The sequence below is a fragment of the Berghia stephanieae genome, chromosome 10, assembly GCF_034508935.2.
Source record: "Berghia stephanieae isolate SIO BIC M18660-M18661 chromosome 10, UCSD_Bste_1.3, whole genome shotgun sequence".
NCBI lineage: Eukaryota > Metazoa > Mollusca > Gastropoda > Nudibranchia > Aeolidiidae > Berghia > Berghia stephanieae.
Genome location: NC_088369.1, coordinates 38,583,784 through 38,598,851, shown reverse-complemented (window position 1 = coordinate 38,598,851; position 15,068 = coordinate 38,583,784). Strand labels below are relative to the sequence as shown.

At 35.7% G+C, this 15,068-nt stretch overlaps 2 protein-coding genes across 2 annotated transcripts in view; both read right to left on the bottom strand.

Annotated features, from left to right (window-relative positions):
• Positions 1-15,068, bottom strand: part of LOC144981101 (uncharacterized) — an 860,429-nt gene that overhangs the window by 439,170 nt on the left and 406,191 nt on the right. The gene's annotated exons all lie outside the window — the stretch shown is intronic.
• LOC144981092 (ubiquitin-associated domain-containing protein 2-like) lies at positions 843-13,629 on the bottom strand. The gene is made up of 9 exons (XM_078929215.1): positions 13,307-13,629; positions 9,642-9,769; positions 8,485-8,604; positions 7,629-7,732; positions 6,999-7,167; positions 5,607-5,861; positions 4,195-4,261; positions 3,941-3,990; positions 843-2,891 (listed from the first exon to the last, which is right to left on the bottom strand). Exons 1-9 carry the CDS (start codon positions 13,335-13,337, stop codon positions 2,781-2,783), a joined length of 1,035 nt encoding a protein of 344 aa, XP_078785341.1. The 5' UTR covers positions 13,338-13,629; the 3' UTR covers positions 843-2,780.

The window sequence follows — 15,068 nt, the reverse complement described above, 5'->3', positions numbered from 1 at the left end:
TCAATCTGCAAATTCCTCTGTAATTTCAGTTACATGACACGACTGTAATCAAATTATAGAAAATATAAGAAGATGAATGCCTAAAAATAAAACACACAAATAAAACAAAACAAAACAAAATAAAAATGTAACCCATCATTTCAAAATGGTACAATTATGTCAGAATGATATTGATGGTGAAAGTGGATTTCACAGATAGAATGAAGTTGATGTCACTCAGGTCTTTGTTATTGTTTTTTTTTGCCACCCACGTTTATGAGTGATTCTCACTTAACTGCATTATCCAGACTATAAAAGTTCATGGTTACACAGAGATTTGTGTGTTGGTCCGTTATACTTCCGGATGGCAATGTTGTGAGCTTCTTAGCCAAGTGCATTCTATCTATAGTCAACAATATGAAATTTAGGATAAGCTTCTATTTGTTTTAATGAAGAGAATAATTATAGCTTCATAACTTATATAAACCCAAATTTTCATACTCTTTATCATTTTAACTTTATAATACTTATTAGGGGTAGAAGTATTAGTAGGATATAATAATATCTCAATAAATAACAATGTGAAATTGAATGTAAGCTTCAATTTAATATACAAAAACAGATAAAATGGATGTTTCGGGTTTCCCCTTTATCAACAAAACAAGTTGAATGAAACACTACAGACGAATGAGATAATATGGTAGTGGCGTTGTTAAGATGAAGAAACAAGAACATTGTTTTGAATTAAAGCTTACATTCAATTTCACATTGTTATTTATTTCTTCGAGCTTCGAGTAACAACATTTACATATATAATAATATCCGGGTCATTGACCCCCCCCCCCTATAATTACACCATAATATTTTTTTCTGTTCTGTTCAAAAAGTAAATAACTCAAGGCATTCTGGGACGGTAGGCATGCCTGTTATGCCATAATTGTTGTTTACTAAAAGCCTGAAACAAACCAACAAAATTTGTCATAAAATAAGACGAAGATCACGGGAAAAAAGTTAAGGGTGAGTGAGTTCTAATCAATAGCTCAGCCAATGAAATCATTTGTTTCCTTGAGCACTTCTAACAACAACTCACTTTTTACTTTCATTTGGTGATCGTCGGCTTCCTTTGTGATGTAATATTTTGGCCAGTATCAGGCCTTTAGTTTACGAAGATGACGGTTATGTCGACTATTTATTTGGCATCCTCCCCATCTTGACATAATACTAGTTTGATACGATGGGTTACAAATTCAATAAGTCGTTTATGAAAAAAAAATAAATTGCGACCAATAGGACTGACTGAGCAACGATAACAAAAATGAATGAATGACTGTGCAAGCTTCAATGGAGTAACATAATATACAATGAGAAATGTTTCAGACTAAAATCCCTCTCCAGCCAACAACAAAAACAAGGAATAAAAAATCAAAGGTCAATATAACAAAACATTGGGTGTTAAAACTTTCATACGATGAAGCAATTTTCATTCCACATAACAGCTTTCCTCAATTCTCTCCCCTTCTTTTTGCTGAAGCACGACTCGATATATAATATATAATTTTTTTTAAAACTGTTGTTTTTTTTTTTTAGAAATTGCAGGATTGCATTCTGATTATTTTTAAGGTGACAATGAGTAGGAATGGGGGCATTATGTGTATGTGTGTGTGTGTGTCTTGTCTTGTCCGTAAGTCGCAACTCCGTGCTTCGAAGATAATCGCAACTATGTGTATGGTGAGAACAAATGGATATGTTTTGGCTTTTATCGTTTTAATATTTTCAGTGTTGTGTGTATGTATGCGTATTGGTGCGCTAAGGTATAAGTAAGTCCCTTTACTACAAGAGTAAGTGTTCTAATCATATTGATGAGAATGTACAGCTGTGCCACCTTGAGTACAAGTACATGCCTACTAGTCGGGCTTCCATATGTGATCACATATCAATATCATGATATTGTGACACAGTGATACACATAGAATCACACATTTAATGTGCGTTCAAAATGCATTTTTAAAATCACCTGTGCCAAAATAAATATTAAACAATGTTCAGAAACTGGAGGGCCCATTATTTCGGCTGGACGACATGTATTTAAGATAGGTCTGGAATGAAGGCATGCTTGTATATGCTGGACTAAGTTAAAGAGGCCTTTGAGCAGCAAGCGTGTAATGATCATATTGATGAAAATATATGGTGCGTGTTGAATGCATCATCAAACTGTTGTGAGTGTGTTGTTATGATCATGTTGAAGAGAGAGGAGTACAAACACGTCTCTTTTGTTTCAGAAACATTGAGGAAGATGTGTTATGATCATGTTGGGTTGCTGATGTTAATCGGGACAAATGTGTACTGTCAAGACTATTGATTCACGAAGCGACAAGTGTGTCTGTGTGTGTCTGTCTGTGTGTGTGTAATGTGCGTGATGTGATGAAGCTTGTGTGCTGTCAGGATTGTTGATTTAATGGAGCAACACGTGTGTTTAATGCGATAAGAAATGGGATAAATGAGAATTAGGGGCACACTTGTGTGCTGTTAAGACTTTAAGATTGTTAAAGCAACAAGTGCGTCATATGATGAGAATTGGGACAACAAAATAAACTTATGAGTTAAATCAGTTTCAGAGATCTTGAAACAGCAAATGTGTCGAACACGTGTGTCGACGACAAAAGAAACATTCTGATGTGGGATGAATTCCTCACAAGGACGGATGTGAGTTTCAAAGACGTTGAAGTGGTGAGTGTGTTGTTTTTTACCATGTTGATGATAATAGGGACGTACTGCTGCTGCTGCTGTTTGCTGTGTCCGTGTTAGAGGCCTTGAAGAAGAAAGTGTGTAGCCTGGTTAGGGTTATTATTAGCAGCACGGAGAGCCTGACGTACTTGTGCATCACTGAATCCCATTTCAACGAGTCGATTCACCTGGAGAATAACACACTATTGTTAATTATCAGTTTACGGGAGGGGGTCGGTGAGAATGAACTTCCGACTGGAGGATGACATCTTAACCCTCTCCTTACCACTTAAAGGAAAAATCATCACATTCGTTACCATATAACCAACAATTTTCTTGTTCTGATTTCATTTTGTTACAGTTTTTTATAACTATAACAAAATGAAATCAAAACAAGAAAATTGTTGGTTATATGGTAACGAATGTGACGATTTTCTTTTGGGTGGTAAGGACACTGTGTTGCAGAACTCATTTTTCTGAACAAAAGAAGCATATTATAATCGTCATTAATTCTGTCTGAAAAAATCAATTTTTGTATTGGGTGAGTTTGAAGCTTCGGGTAAGATTCTGAAAATAGCTGGGAAGGAGAAAGTTAAAACAGACCTGCCGACTTGAAAATTAAGAAATACGTAATTAAATTGAGCTTTTCTAATCGCACAATATCCAATAAACGTGCTCAAAGCGCTTTACAATTTAACATTTATGACGGGACATGATGCCTAGGCGATATTACAATTTTTTCGAACAGAGACAACGCTGTTAGCGGCCAGGTACTCGTTTTACACCCGAGTACGGTGAGAGAATGTGAGTAAAGAGCCTTCTCCAAGGACTGAACTATGCGCCAAGCAAGGCTGGAACCCAGGGCCTTCTGATCCAAAAGCGAGTGTCATACCACTAGACCACATAGCCGCACCTTTATCCATTATCAATGGTAAAGTATTAGACAGAACAGAAAATTTGAGACCAACTTTAGCAGAAAATGAGTTTAAGAGTGTTGACTTTAAGCAGAAAATGAGTTTAAGAGTGTTGACTTTAAGCAGAAAATGAGTTTAAGAGTGTTGACTTTAAGCAGAAAATGAGTTTAAGAGTGTTGACTTTAAGCAAAAAATGAGTTTAAGAGTGTTGACTTTAAGCAGAAAATGAGTTAAAGAGTGTTGACTTTAAGCGAATTCCACTGTAGGACAGCCCATTATTTGCTTCAATCACCACACGAAATTGAATTTACTGAGAGATTTACCTGTTCATCGGAAATATCCTCTTCTTCTGGGAGGTCTGCCTCATTTTCTCCTGAAACAATCAACAGAAAAAGCCCAAGGTCACATAACTCGTACAACTTTGGCATATTTCTCACTTAGAAACAGATAAACGGGTAAGTAAGACAGAAATGTTTTCATCTATTTTACAGGGAAATTCTACTACAGCAATCTGATTGGTCATGGTATAAAAAATGAGTAAGAAATAAAAAAATAAGCTAAAACCGAAATCACAAACCTTCCTGAAGATCTGCTCCTCGATGAGGATGAACATTACCAAAGATGCCAGGACCATTTGGCAGATTCTAGTTTTAAAAAATAATAATAAAAAGAAATTAGTTAATTAACAGCCTGATATGTATGTTTGCTTGTTTTTAAGGGTGTTACGACGCTTGCGACACAATTAGGTCATATCAGCACAAGTAAAAAAAAGAAAATGGAACAGTCAAAATATTGTAGATTTACAATCAAATCATCCAAGAAATCGTACGACAAAGGGGAAATGGTTCAAATAGGGAACAGATGTAGAAACCCAAAGCATTACATCAATTTACTTAGTTTGAGATCACCTTAACATCTCATTCAGACACAAGCACAAGATCCCACTAAGAGGAACACACTCAAATGTTTACAGAATACATAACTAACAATACATAAAAGAGAGATGATTTACAAAGGAAAAAAAATATCATCTCCCAAAACTATAACTATACATTTGACTGTTTCCCTCCCAGTCGATCCAAGTAGAAATTAAATCAAACTGGCCTAGCTGAGCTATGTTACCCAATCCAAATAGGAATTCCACCAACTTACAAACTGGGGGTCCCGATAGCAGTTGGCACAGCACTCTCTTCACATACAAAGTGACTGGAATTGAACTCCGCCCGGTGATCTATTATTTTTTTCTGACCCCTTGTCCACCAAGCAGTGATTGGGTGGGTAACTGGGACTCTTAGATCTTGTAGGAAGTACTTTGAGAGAGACAGCATCCAACCAAAAAGGGTAGCAAGTAATTGCTATTGTCCGTTTAACTCTATTGAAATGATGATAAACTCCAGGAAATACTGGGTTTCCTCAAATCGCCTCTTAAATGGACATGGCAGAACTGCATCAAATATGTGCAGATGGAAACTTGGAAATACAGTGATACCTGCTGGAAATGTCAGGCAGCCCCAGAAAGACCAGCGTTCACATCGTCCTCCACTGTCCAGTTACTAATATATAGAGGTGCCTAAATAAGTCAATAAAATGGAGATAAAGATAAGGGGAGTGTTGTTCATTCATGAGTCAGATTTACTCCCTTTATCTCCAGTTACTAAACTTGAAGGTGGTTATGAAACCGTCCTTAGGGCGGAGGAAGACTTTTGAAGCTGGGTTGACTAAATGAATTTGAAGGTGTAGCCATACGCTACTAATAATAAATAAATAATTGAGATTTTATATAGCGCAATATCCACTAAACGTGCTCAAAGCACTTTACAAGGGGTCCCTGGCCAACAGCAAGATTAAACATTTGGACAGGACATGACACCTGTTAGGCGATATTACAATTTTTTTTCGGACAGAGACAACGCTACTACTACTACTACTATGATAAACTCCGATTATATGGGGCTCATCACTCCGAAAGGCTACAAACAAGGCACTTACCAATGGCTGAGGTCGACCAATTTCCAGACGTCGACTGGCCTGCATTGCCTGAGCCATCATCTGTTGCTCCAGATGATCCAGCTTCTCCCTTTGCTGAAGCTCCAGGGTGGCCCCCATGGGCAGAGATGGGGTGGGAATGTCTGCAGACTCCAAGAAACGGCCGACGGCCCAGTCAAAGAACTTGGCCACACCCATCGGCACCTGAATCATGGTTTGCATCTTCAAGAAATTGACTTTCCACAGCAATCCAGAAAACTGGAGACAAATACAAGAAAAGAAGATTAAGAAAAAGGATAAATAATAATAATAATAATAATAATAATAATAATAATAATAATGATAATGATAATAATAATAATAATAATAATAATAATAATAATAATAATAATAATAATAATAATAATAATAATAATATACTTATATACGCCCAATAATCCACTGACAAGTGCTCTATGGCGCTTTACAATCACCCAGAAACAAACAAATAAGATAAAGAATAGAAACGGGGGTTGCTCTCATTCAATAAATCATAATATGTGACTCACTACATCAATCTGGTATTATGTCAGAATGAACCAGACGAAGGAAATTGAGCGTTAAGTCGTAATGATCAGAATTATGAGTATTTTAAGGTTAAAGAACAAAAACAAACACTTTCCTTATGATTGCAGGCATTTATTTACGTTTAAATTTTATAGTTTAAGCTTAAAATCAAACTGTATCCATACCGTATACTCCTACATACACACCATTTTCAGGCAATTTGACATATTTTACTAATCATGTTTTTTTAAAAAAGTGGAACTGGGAACAAATAAGAATCAGACATAGATTCCAAGAGCACACCATTAGTGTACTTAGTTTGAGATCACCTAAAGTCTCATCCAGACACAAACACAAGATCCAACAAAGAGGAACACACTCAAATGCTTACATTATACATTCAAAATAACAAATATAATAATAAATAACAGAGAGCGGATTTATAAGGAAAAAAATATCATCTCCCAAAACAATAACTATGCATTCGACTGGTTCCCTGCCAGCCAGGGCCAGGACAAAACCAAGTAATCTCATTCAAAGACAAAGACATAAAGCATATTGGATAAAAGTTATAAGGGGATAGAAGACACAGTCAGTGCCACCCTGCCCATTATGGAAGGCCAGGAACCCCACCCAGACTAATCAGTTTCTACCTTAAGTAAAAATGATCTCTGATAGTCATTAAAAATACCTAAAATGGTTTACTACAAAAAAATTATATAACATTTTTAAAATCAACAAAAAAACAAAAAAAAAAAAATAACCACCAAAAAAAAAAAAAAGGAAAAAAAAGGCTAAAACAATTCCAAAAAAAAAAGAAACAAAATAAAAAAACCAAACACAACTCACAATAGCGCAAGAGACAACCAGGATCCGTTCCACATCGGAGCTGGCCATCTGTAAGCCGAGTATGTAGTTGAGAGTCTTTCCCGTGACGGGGACCCCGGCTATTCGGGTCAAGGCAACGCGTGGAATGGAGCAGTAGAAAGAGATGTAGAATGGAAACACCAAACTATACCTGATTAGATTTTAAAGAAAAAGAAAGGAAAAGCAACATAATATTATATGCGGAAATAGCTTTTAAACCATAAATAATTAGTCATCTAAGTATTAGCATGAATTAAAAAAAAAAAAAAAATAAATAAATATCAGTAAAATTCCCTTTACTTCCAGAAATGATGAGGATGACCTAGGCATCAGCCGCAGAGCAGCACTGCAAAGTGAGCTCCTCATCCAGACACAAGCACAGGATCAGCACTGAAAAGGTTTCATAGTCAACTGCTAAATAATAATAATAATAATAATAACAACAACAATAATAATAATAATAATAATAATAATAATAATAGTAATAACAATAATAGAGAAAGAGAGAGAGAAAGAGAGAGAGAGAGAGAGAGAGAGAGAGAGAGAGAGAGAGAGAGAGAGAGAGAGAGAGAGAGAGAGAGAGAGAGAGATACTGACTATCTATCTACTCACATTCCAGTGGGCATGGACCCCAGATGAATATCCAAACGATTGAGGGCTGAAAAGACAATGAGCTCTAACACGTTGGCCATGATGGTGGTGGAAATGATGTGAGACTGTGGAAAGGTAAAAGGATAACATTAATACATTGTGATGTTTGATGTACATTTATAACATTTGCATGTGTTTATATGTTGATAGCATTTTATATATTAGTATATCTATCCGTCTAAATCGAATAATAATAATAATAATAATAATAATAATAATAATAATAATAATAATAATAATAATAATAATAATAATAATAATAATAATAATAATAATATCTAAAATTCATCTTAACAATGCCACTGCCACATTATCTCATTCGTCTGTAGTGTTTCATTCATCCTGTTTTGTTGATAAAGGGGAAACCCGAAACGTACATTTTATCTGTTTTTGTATATCAAATTGAAGCTTATATTCAATTTCACATTGTTATTTATTTCTTCGAGCTTCAAGCAGCAACATTTACATCATGTTTGGGAGGGAATTTTCTTTTCTTTTAATGAAAACAATCATTCTTGCAGTTGGGGCAAGGTTAATAGTACGTTTGAATCAACTGCCTTCCTTGAGAAGTGAAGATACTTCAGCTGTGCCATAATGCCCTTATTTATACCCTGTATTAAATCGTTATAAATCAAGTTTTATTTGTTTCCAAAACTTTGTCAAAAGAGCGGTGTTTCTTTTGTTAGCTTAGTGGCCTGTAAAGGTTTGCACACAACCCCCCCCCCAAAAAAAAAAACAACCAAAAAAACAAAAACAAAACAAAACAAAAACAAACAAAAAAACACAAACAAAAAAACACAACAAAAAGCAAACTTACAATGAATTTCCTTGATCCAAATCTCCTCTCAAAAATACGAAAGTTGTAAATGAGGAGTGATGAAAAGAACAAATCAGGAAACTCTAGGAATACAATCTTCGACATGAAGATCTTTTTCCACTGGAATAAAGGAAAACATGAGGTCATGGTATCATTAAGCATAAAAGTAATAATATATCTAGATAAATACATCACGATGACAACCAGGATATTGCTTTGCTTAAAAGAAATGGAAATATAATAGCAGTTACAACAAATGAGATGTGCGCCTTGAGAGACTGTAATACCGTTAAAAATAATGAACAACAATGAATTGTTTACTTGACTTAAAAAATTGCAACTAATTCATCTTTGTATATCTGGTTCAGCTTTATTTTTCTTTTGTTATTATTTTTTTTTTTTACAATGCTTTCCTAAATAGGGATAGTAAGGTAAAAAGCATTATATGTGTCAGTGCATGACATAATCAGTCGGAAGGTGAAAATTTTGGATTTGCATTTTTTTGGGCATTTTCTGAAAGAATATGCTCCCCAGAGCATTTAAATCTTTATTTGAAGTAAATCGGGTGATTTTTCACGGTTATGGTCAGATCTATGGGAAAGGTATCTAGCAACTTTATTCAAATTTCATACTTTTTCAAATTGACGAGCTTAAAAAAATATTTAGAAATGAAATTAAGCTTTGATATTTCCTGAAGATGTACAAAAAGGATTGATTTAATCATTTATGACAAGAACTCATTTATGATAAAAATTTACCTGCTGACTAAACTTGGCAATATCTCAGTTCAAACATTTTCACCATCTGACTGATTATGTCATTCAATGTAACATATATGTTGATTTAATTTGAATCAGTTTGCAATGCTTTTCTTCAAAGTTCGGGTCTGATTATAACTCTATGTATTGTGACATGGTTATAAACAAGCACCACACAATCAGTTTACTTAAATATCAGACAATAAATAAAATGTTTAAAATTTGTTTGATTAGATAAAATGTTTTTCATTTCCCAAATGCTGAATATAATTTGTTGAAGGGGTGGTTTATATTTTATAAATAAATTATAATGGACAATTATGATCTGATGTGCATAATTATGAAGACAAAAGGTGGTTCTAGTGCAGGCTCTTAAAATATAAAATTTCAAACACAAACCTGTCGCTTGGCAAAGACATCTTGGTCGTAATGAAAGAGATACTGGTGTGAATTTTGTAGGAAAACGGCAAACAGTATGTAGGTGAGAGTGGCATGACACAACAAGAGTTTGGTCACCGGAGTTCCATCTGTCAGATAAAAATATATATAGAGAGAGTGTTAATCAAATGCACTGTTGATAAGCCAAAGTGATACTAGGCTGCTAGAAGCTGTGGACTGTAAAAAGTAAAAAACAAAAATGAATATATAACAGCTTCCAAAAAGTACAAAATACCAAACATGGAACGTTTCGGGCTCAAAACCCTTCTTCAGCCAACAAAAAAACAATAAAGACATAAATACATTACTAAATTCCAGCTAGACAACAGAGATATTTTTTAGGTCCTTAGAGGGGGTAGTAGTATGAAAGTGATGGGCACAGCAATGAGGATTGGGGTGCTAGTGAATAGAGTGGTTCTCTGTCCTGTGACAAACCCCTCAAGGCGGCGTGTGCGCACAGGGGTGGGTCCCTGTAAATCATCTTTCAATATGAATGGGAGCTCTGCTGTTGAAAAATACAGAACAGCTCGTGTACAATGGCCTTGGTTGCAATGGTAGCTCGGCTACAACAGAAAATTTTAAAATCCCAGTTCTATGGCCAACATATAATTCGTGCATAGCTATAATGGGGAAATATTTTTTAGAAAACGGCTACAACGGGGGGTAAGAGTAGAAAGTTTAGCACCCAGTTGAGAAAAACTACGTAATCAAGAGGAAAAGAGGGCACAAATGACACACTAACACACATAACTTATAGTGAGGAAGCAGATATGAGGTGGGAGTGGGCGAATTGCAGTTATTGTGTGTACCATTGACATTTCTCTGTGTCTTGTGTATCCACAAAGATGAAACAAAAGCCTAATGAGAGACGTGACTGACCGATCAACATGTCAATACACTCAGGCCTAGTACAGAGCTGCCAATCCCATCTGATGAGAATGTGTACAATGGGACCTCAAAATGGGGGAGATTTCATGAAAATGGGTACAATCCTGAAATCGACGGAAACTAACCATTGTGAAAGCCTAAAAGTAAAAGCTTGAAACAGACTTCTGGGCTAACGATGAATATTCGATTTCAGACTAAAACAATAGGAGCGAGTTCACTATAGAATAATAGAGCAATGAATTGGTATGGAGTACAAATTTGAACGATCCAGTAAGCTTAAGATAACAGCGATACGAGCATCCGGGCTATTACAACTAAAGAAAACTGAAGTCACTCTGAACACTGAAAATGGGTACAATCTTGGGGGAAATGCATACAAGCGTACAATCACTGAAAATGGGTACAATTCCGCATATTTTGCGGTAGGTTGGCAGCTCTGCTAGTATGTTACAGAAGTAGAGTGAGGGACGTGTGTCTCTTGACTGATTAAGTAACTATATCCAATGAGATGTGAGATGATGAAGCTCTATGTTAGGTCTGTGTGTGCTTCTTGAGTTTTGAAGTGCACTTAGTGGTTGTCAGTGGCGCATTGGAAAGGAGGAAGGTAGAATTGTTCCAAACCGCTCTGTGTCCTTAAGTAATTGGAAGAGGGGATGAGTTATGGTGATTTAGGGAAAGGGGGGGGGGGGGGGGGATTTACAGGAATGGAGGGCACAGTCACGTCATCTGATTCATTTACTTAAGGAAGAAACTCAATATTTACTTAGAGAGGTAACTCTCAAATTGTCTGTATTTTTTTACTTCCCTCTGTATTGCTTCCCTTCAAATTCTGCATGCACGGATATAATGGGACTCGACTACAACAGGCATTTTTTGTTAGTCCCACTATCCCCGTTGTCTCTGAGTTCCATGGTACCCTATGTCAGGTCAACATTAGATCTGGCCACTTAAATCTTTTGAGTGCTGCACTGTTTTTATCATTAATTTTATTTGCATTGTTAAAGAACACTGGGGGCTGCCTATTCTTTGACTTTGAGCACATTTAGTGGATTTTATAAAGGCTCAAGTTTTTTTTGTTTATAAAAAAAAATAGTAACAGTAGTGGGTTCCTGTGTCATTTCAGTTTAAAATCACTCCTTTGCCAATGATGCACAAATTACCACAGTTTCATGGCAGTTGATGGTTTTTGTCTACTGGTATTGGCCATAGCAATTGACGCTACCCTTTCTTTGAGAGCTTGATTCAGTTTCAATTAGCCTCTGATTTTCTTTTTTTTTTTTTAAAGTTCAGACTAGGATAGAACTTAGACTTAGGGTTGAGAGATGATCGAATGTTATACCAATAGCTTTTCAAATTCATCTTGAATTCCGGGTAAATCATTACTCTTGTTCATTCTTTTGCCTAATCCAATCTGCAGTTGCAACTTCAATATTGAAGATAGACGCAATACTTGTGTTGTGTGGCATGAAGTTAGCTTACAACTTACAGCTCTGTAATAATAACAATTAGGAAATTCTGTGACTGTGACAGAAATGCTCTCTTTTTCAACTGAAGTGGAACAAACGAAAAACTAAAGCAGATGGGCAGGATACTGATACTGGAACTTTTTTTTGGACTAGTAAAAGTATTCGGTCATCTCTATTTCTCAAAAGAAAATGTAGGTCTAGGGTTTTCTTCTCCTCATACTCATCATCATACCACATACAAGTCGAATTAAGTAGTGGTATATTATTAATTATTACAATTCATCGTGTTATGCCCTGGGAATGGTTGCTAGGACATAACCGAATGAGTCCGGAGTGGACCGTACCTTCCCCGGGTTGCTAGGCATTTTGAACATCTCTTTTACTTTTAGCCAATCAGGGTTCGAGCCTGATACTATAATGTAAGCGAAGCGATGGAAACCAGAGGGAGTTCTTGTAAGTTTCGCCCAGCTGAACAGAATACGGCCTTTCTAGCGACCCTGTTTATATTATGTTCATTTAGTTGTCTTTCTTAATCGTGGATGTCAGGACGGAAACAAGAAGGATGAATGGATAAGTAGAGTTGAGTCGTTGCTATTTGTATTATACATGTATTTATTTTTAGTTATGAATGGTTCGTGTTTGTAAACCTTGATCTCCATTTATTTTATCACTACAATTGTCTGGCCGTGAAGCATGGACTTTTTTCTTTTTTCTCTTCCCTCTGATCAGGCTAGGCCCAGTGTCAGTGCAGTGGCCTGATCTTCCTCTCCGAGGGAACTTATCGGGTAACGTATCCACGAGTTCTCCCTTTCTATCCTCCTAATCTTCGTCTTTTCCTTTACTTTTCTTTGTTGACGTTTCGAGCTGTCTGGCTCTACCGACTCTCCAGGAGCAGCCCGAATCGTCACAATTGTCAAAGCTACATATGCAGAGACGGAAAAGTGAGTGAAGCAGGCACTTACATTGGTAACAATAAGAGTGAGACGAAGTGAGTGGAAAGTGCCAGAAGACAATAGAAATAGAGAATATATTTTTTTTCGCGGCGGTGATGGGGGTTTGAACCCGCGACCTTACTGGTACGACAACTCCGCCTGGCCAGAATTTTTTGCTCCAGTGTCAGTGAAACCAGAGTTTGGGCATCACTGAGTCTTATTATTATTCTTATCCAAATGAAAAAACGAAAATTCACAAAACTGTGTCCATAATATATGCCCTAGCCGTAGTTGATTGAAGACAGGATTTCAATTTCGTAATTTAAAAGGTGCAACTCACAAAAACCGGCTGGTCCGTAGCCCGCAATCATGATAATTTCCTTTTGAAGACCTCCGGTTGTAAGTTGAAGAAGGAAGAGGCTTTATTAATTTTTTTTTTTTCTTTCAACACAGAAAATATTCTATATCCTGCTGTAAAGTATAAACCTGCACATTATTTATTTCAGTTCATGACGTCGAACTTTAAGCTCAAATTGCTTAATATTATGAAGAAAGATAGTTTTGTTTCTATTTGGATGTTTTCCTTCGCCCCAATTCTCGAAACTTTATTGACGAAGTAGGAAGTTTCGTCAAACTCGACTTTGTCATCCTAGTTTTTAAATTACCAAAAAAAAACAAAAAAAATACATAGAAGGCAAACAACAAAATCTGGCTTTTATTTTTAACAATTGTCGGTATATTTTATCGAATGTTTGAAAATGTGTTGCTATAAGAAGGTAATGTAATTTTGGTGTTTTTACTACGACTGCCAAGAAAATGTTTTGGGGATCCTTTGGGCAAAGGCTTTTTTAAAGGCGTACGCGATAATAATCGTTTCGTGTGTTTTTTATTTCGACGATAACAAATTATTTTAATTTTGATTTCTTTTTTTTTTTTATTCCTCCTTCATTTTTATCAATATTTATTGTTTGATTCATATAATGTCGTAGGCCAAATCGCTCAACGGGAGAAGTGCACAACTCAAACGAACCTCATATTTCCATGTTTACATCTGAAACATTTTCTGAACTTCTAAATTCGTAAATTCAGAAAAAAAAGTGTGGTGCGGGTACTTGTATGAATAATGATGAAAATGATGAGCAAACCATACCCTATTTTTCTCATCCTTATTAAATTCGTAAATGAGAAGGAAGTTTTACTAAAATCTTTCAAATGGTATAAAATATTTTAAAAGGGAGACAGACAACAAGAAGCTTTAGTGCCTCTGTCTGTTTTTTTGTTTGTTTGTTTGTTTGTTTTTTCCCTCCTTCTCTTCTTCTTCCTCTTGGTCACTCGGCAGGACGGTGTCTCGTCTTTTCACGAAATTCAAGTAATGTTAGCAAGATGAGGGGTCAGATGAGTGACAATGATCATGGACAATTCTGGTCCCGAAGTTTTGTCATAGGGTAAGGCACTTAACACACATTACACTAATCGACTCAGGTGTGAATGAGTAGGACAGAAAGTGAAGGTCATTCAAAGTGTTGGTACAAAAAGGACGACTTGGAGATGTAGATATGTAGTAGTTATTCCTGATGAAAACCTGGTCAGAAATTAAAAAAAATAAATTTGGGGGATTGTTTTTTCAGGAGTTTAAGGCGCTTGTTGTACACTCACCTAATTTCATCGCCAGTTAAAAAAAGGAAGATAAAAGAAAAAAAAAAAAGATGCAGATATGGAGTAGTTATTCCTGAGGAAAACTTGGTCAGAAATTTAAAAAATAAATATTTTTGGTTGTTTTTAGGCGTTTAACTACATACTTCCCTACCGATTATTTTCAGTATAGAAAAATTGATTTTTTAAACTCAAACAATCTCTCTACAAAACAACTTTCTGTTCTTATTATTTAAACAAAGATCATAGTGATGTACATAATAAATCCGACTAAGAACAAATTATGTATATTGTGTCGTAACAAATGTGATGATTTTGCTGTAGGTGGTAAAGAGAGGGTTAACCTTTCCTTACCAGCCATTTTCAGAATTTTCCCAAAAATGTCACGCCCACCCAACACAAAAATATTTTTTTTCTTACTCAAACAAAAAGCAACAAATACATTCTAT

Excerpts from the sequence above, each read along its gene's own strand:
- LOC144981092 (XM_078929215.1), bottom strand. The coding sequence starts at position 13,337 with ATGATTGCGGGCTACGGACCAGCCGGTTTTT. Across the intron at positions 7,733-8,484 it reads TTGGATCAAGGAAATTCATT|TCTCACATCATTTCCACCAC; the intron begins GTAAGTTTGCTT and ends ACCTTTCCACAG. Across the intron at positions 5,862-6,998 it reads TGGTTGTCTCTTGCGCTATT|TTTTCTGGATTGCTGTGGAA; the intron begins GTGAGTTGTGTT and ends ATTTGTCTCCAG.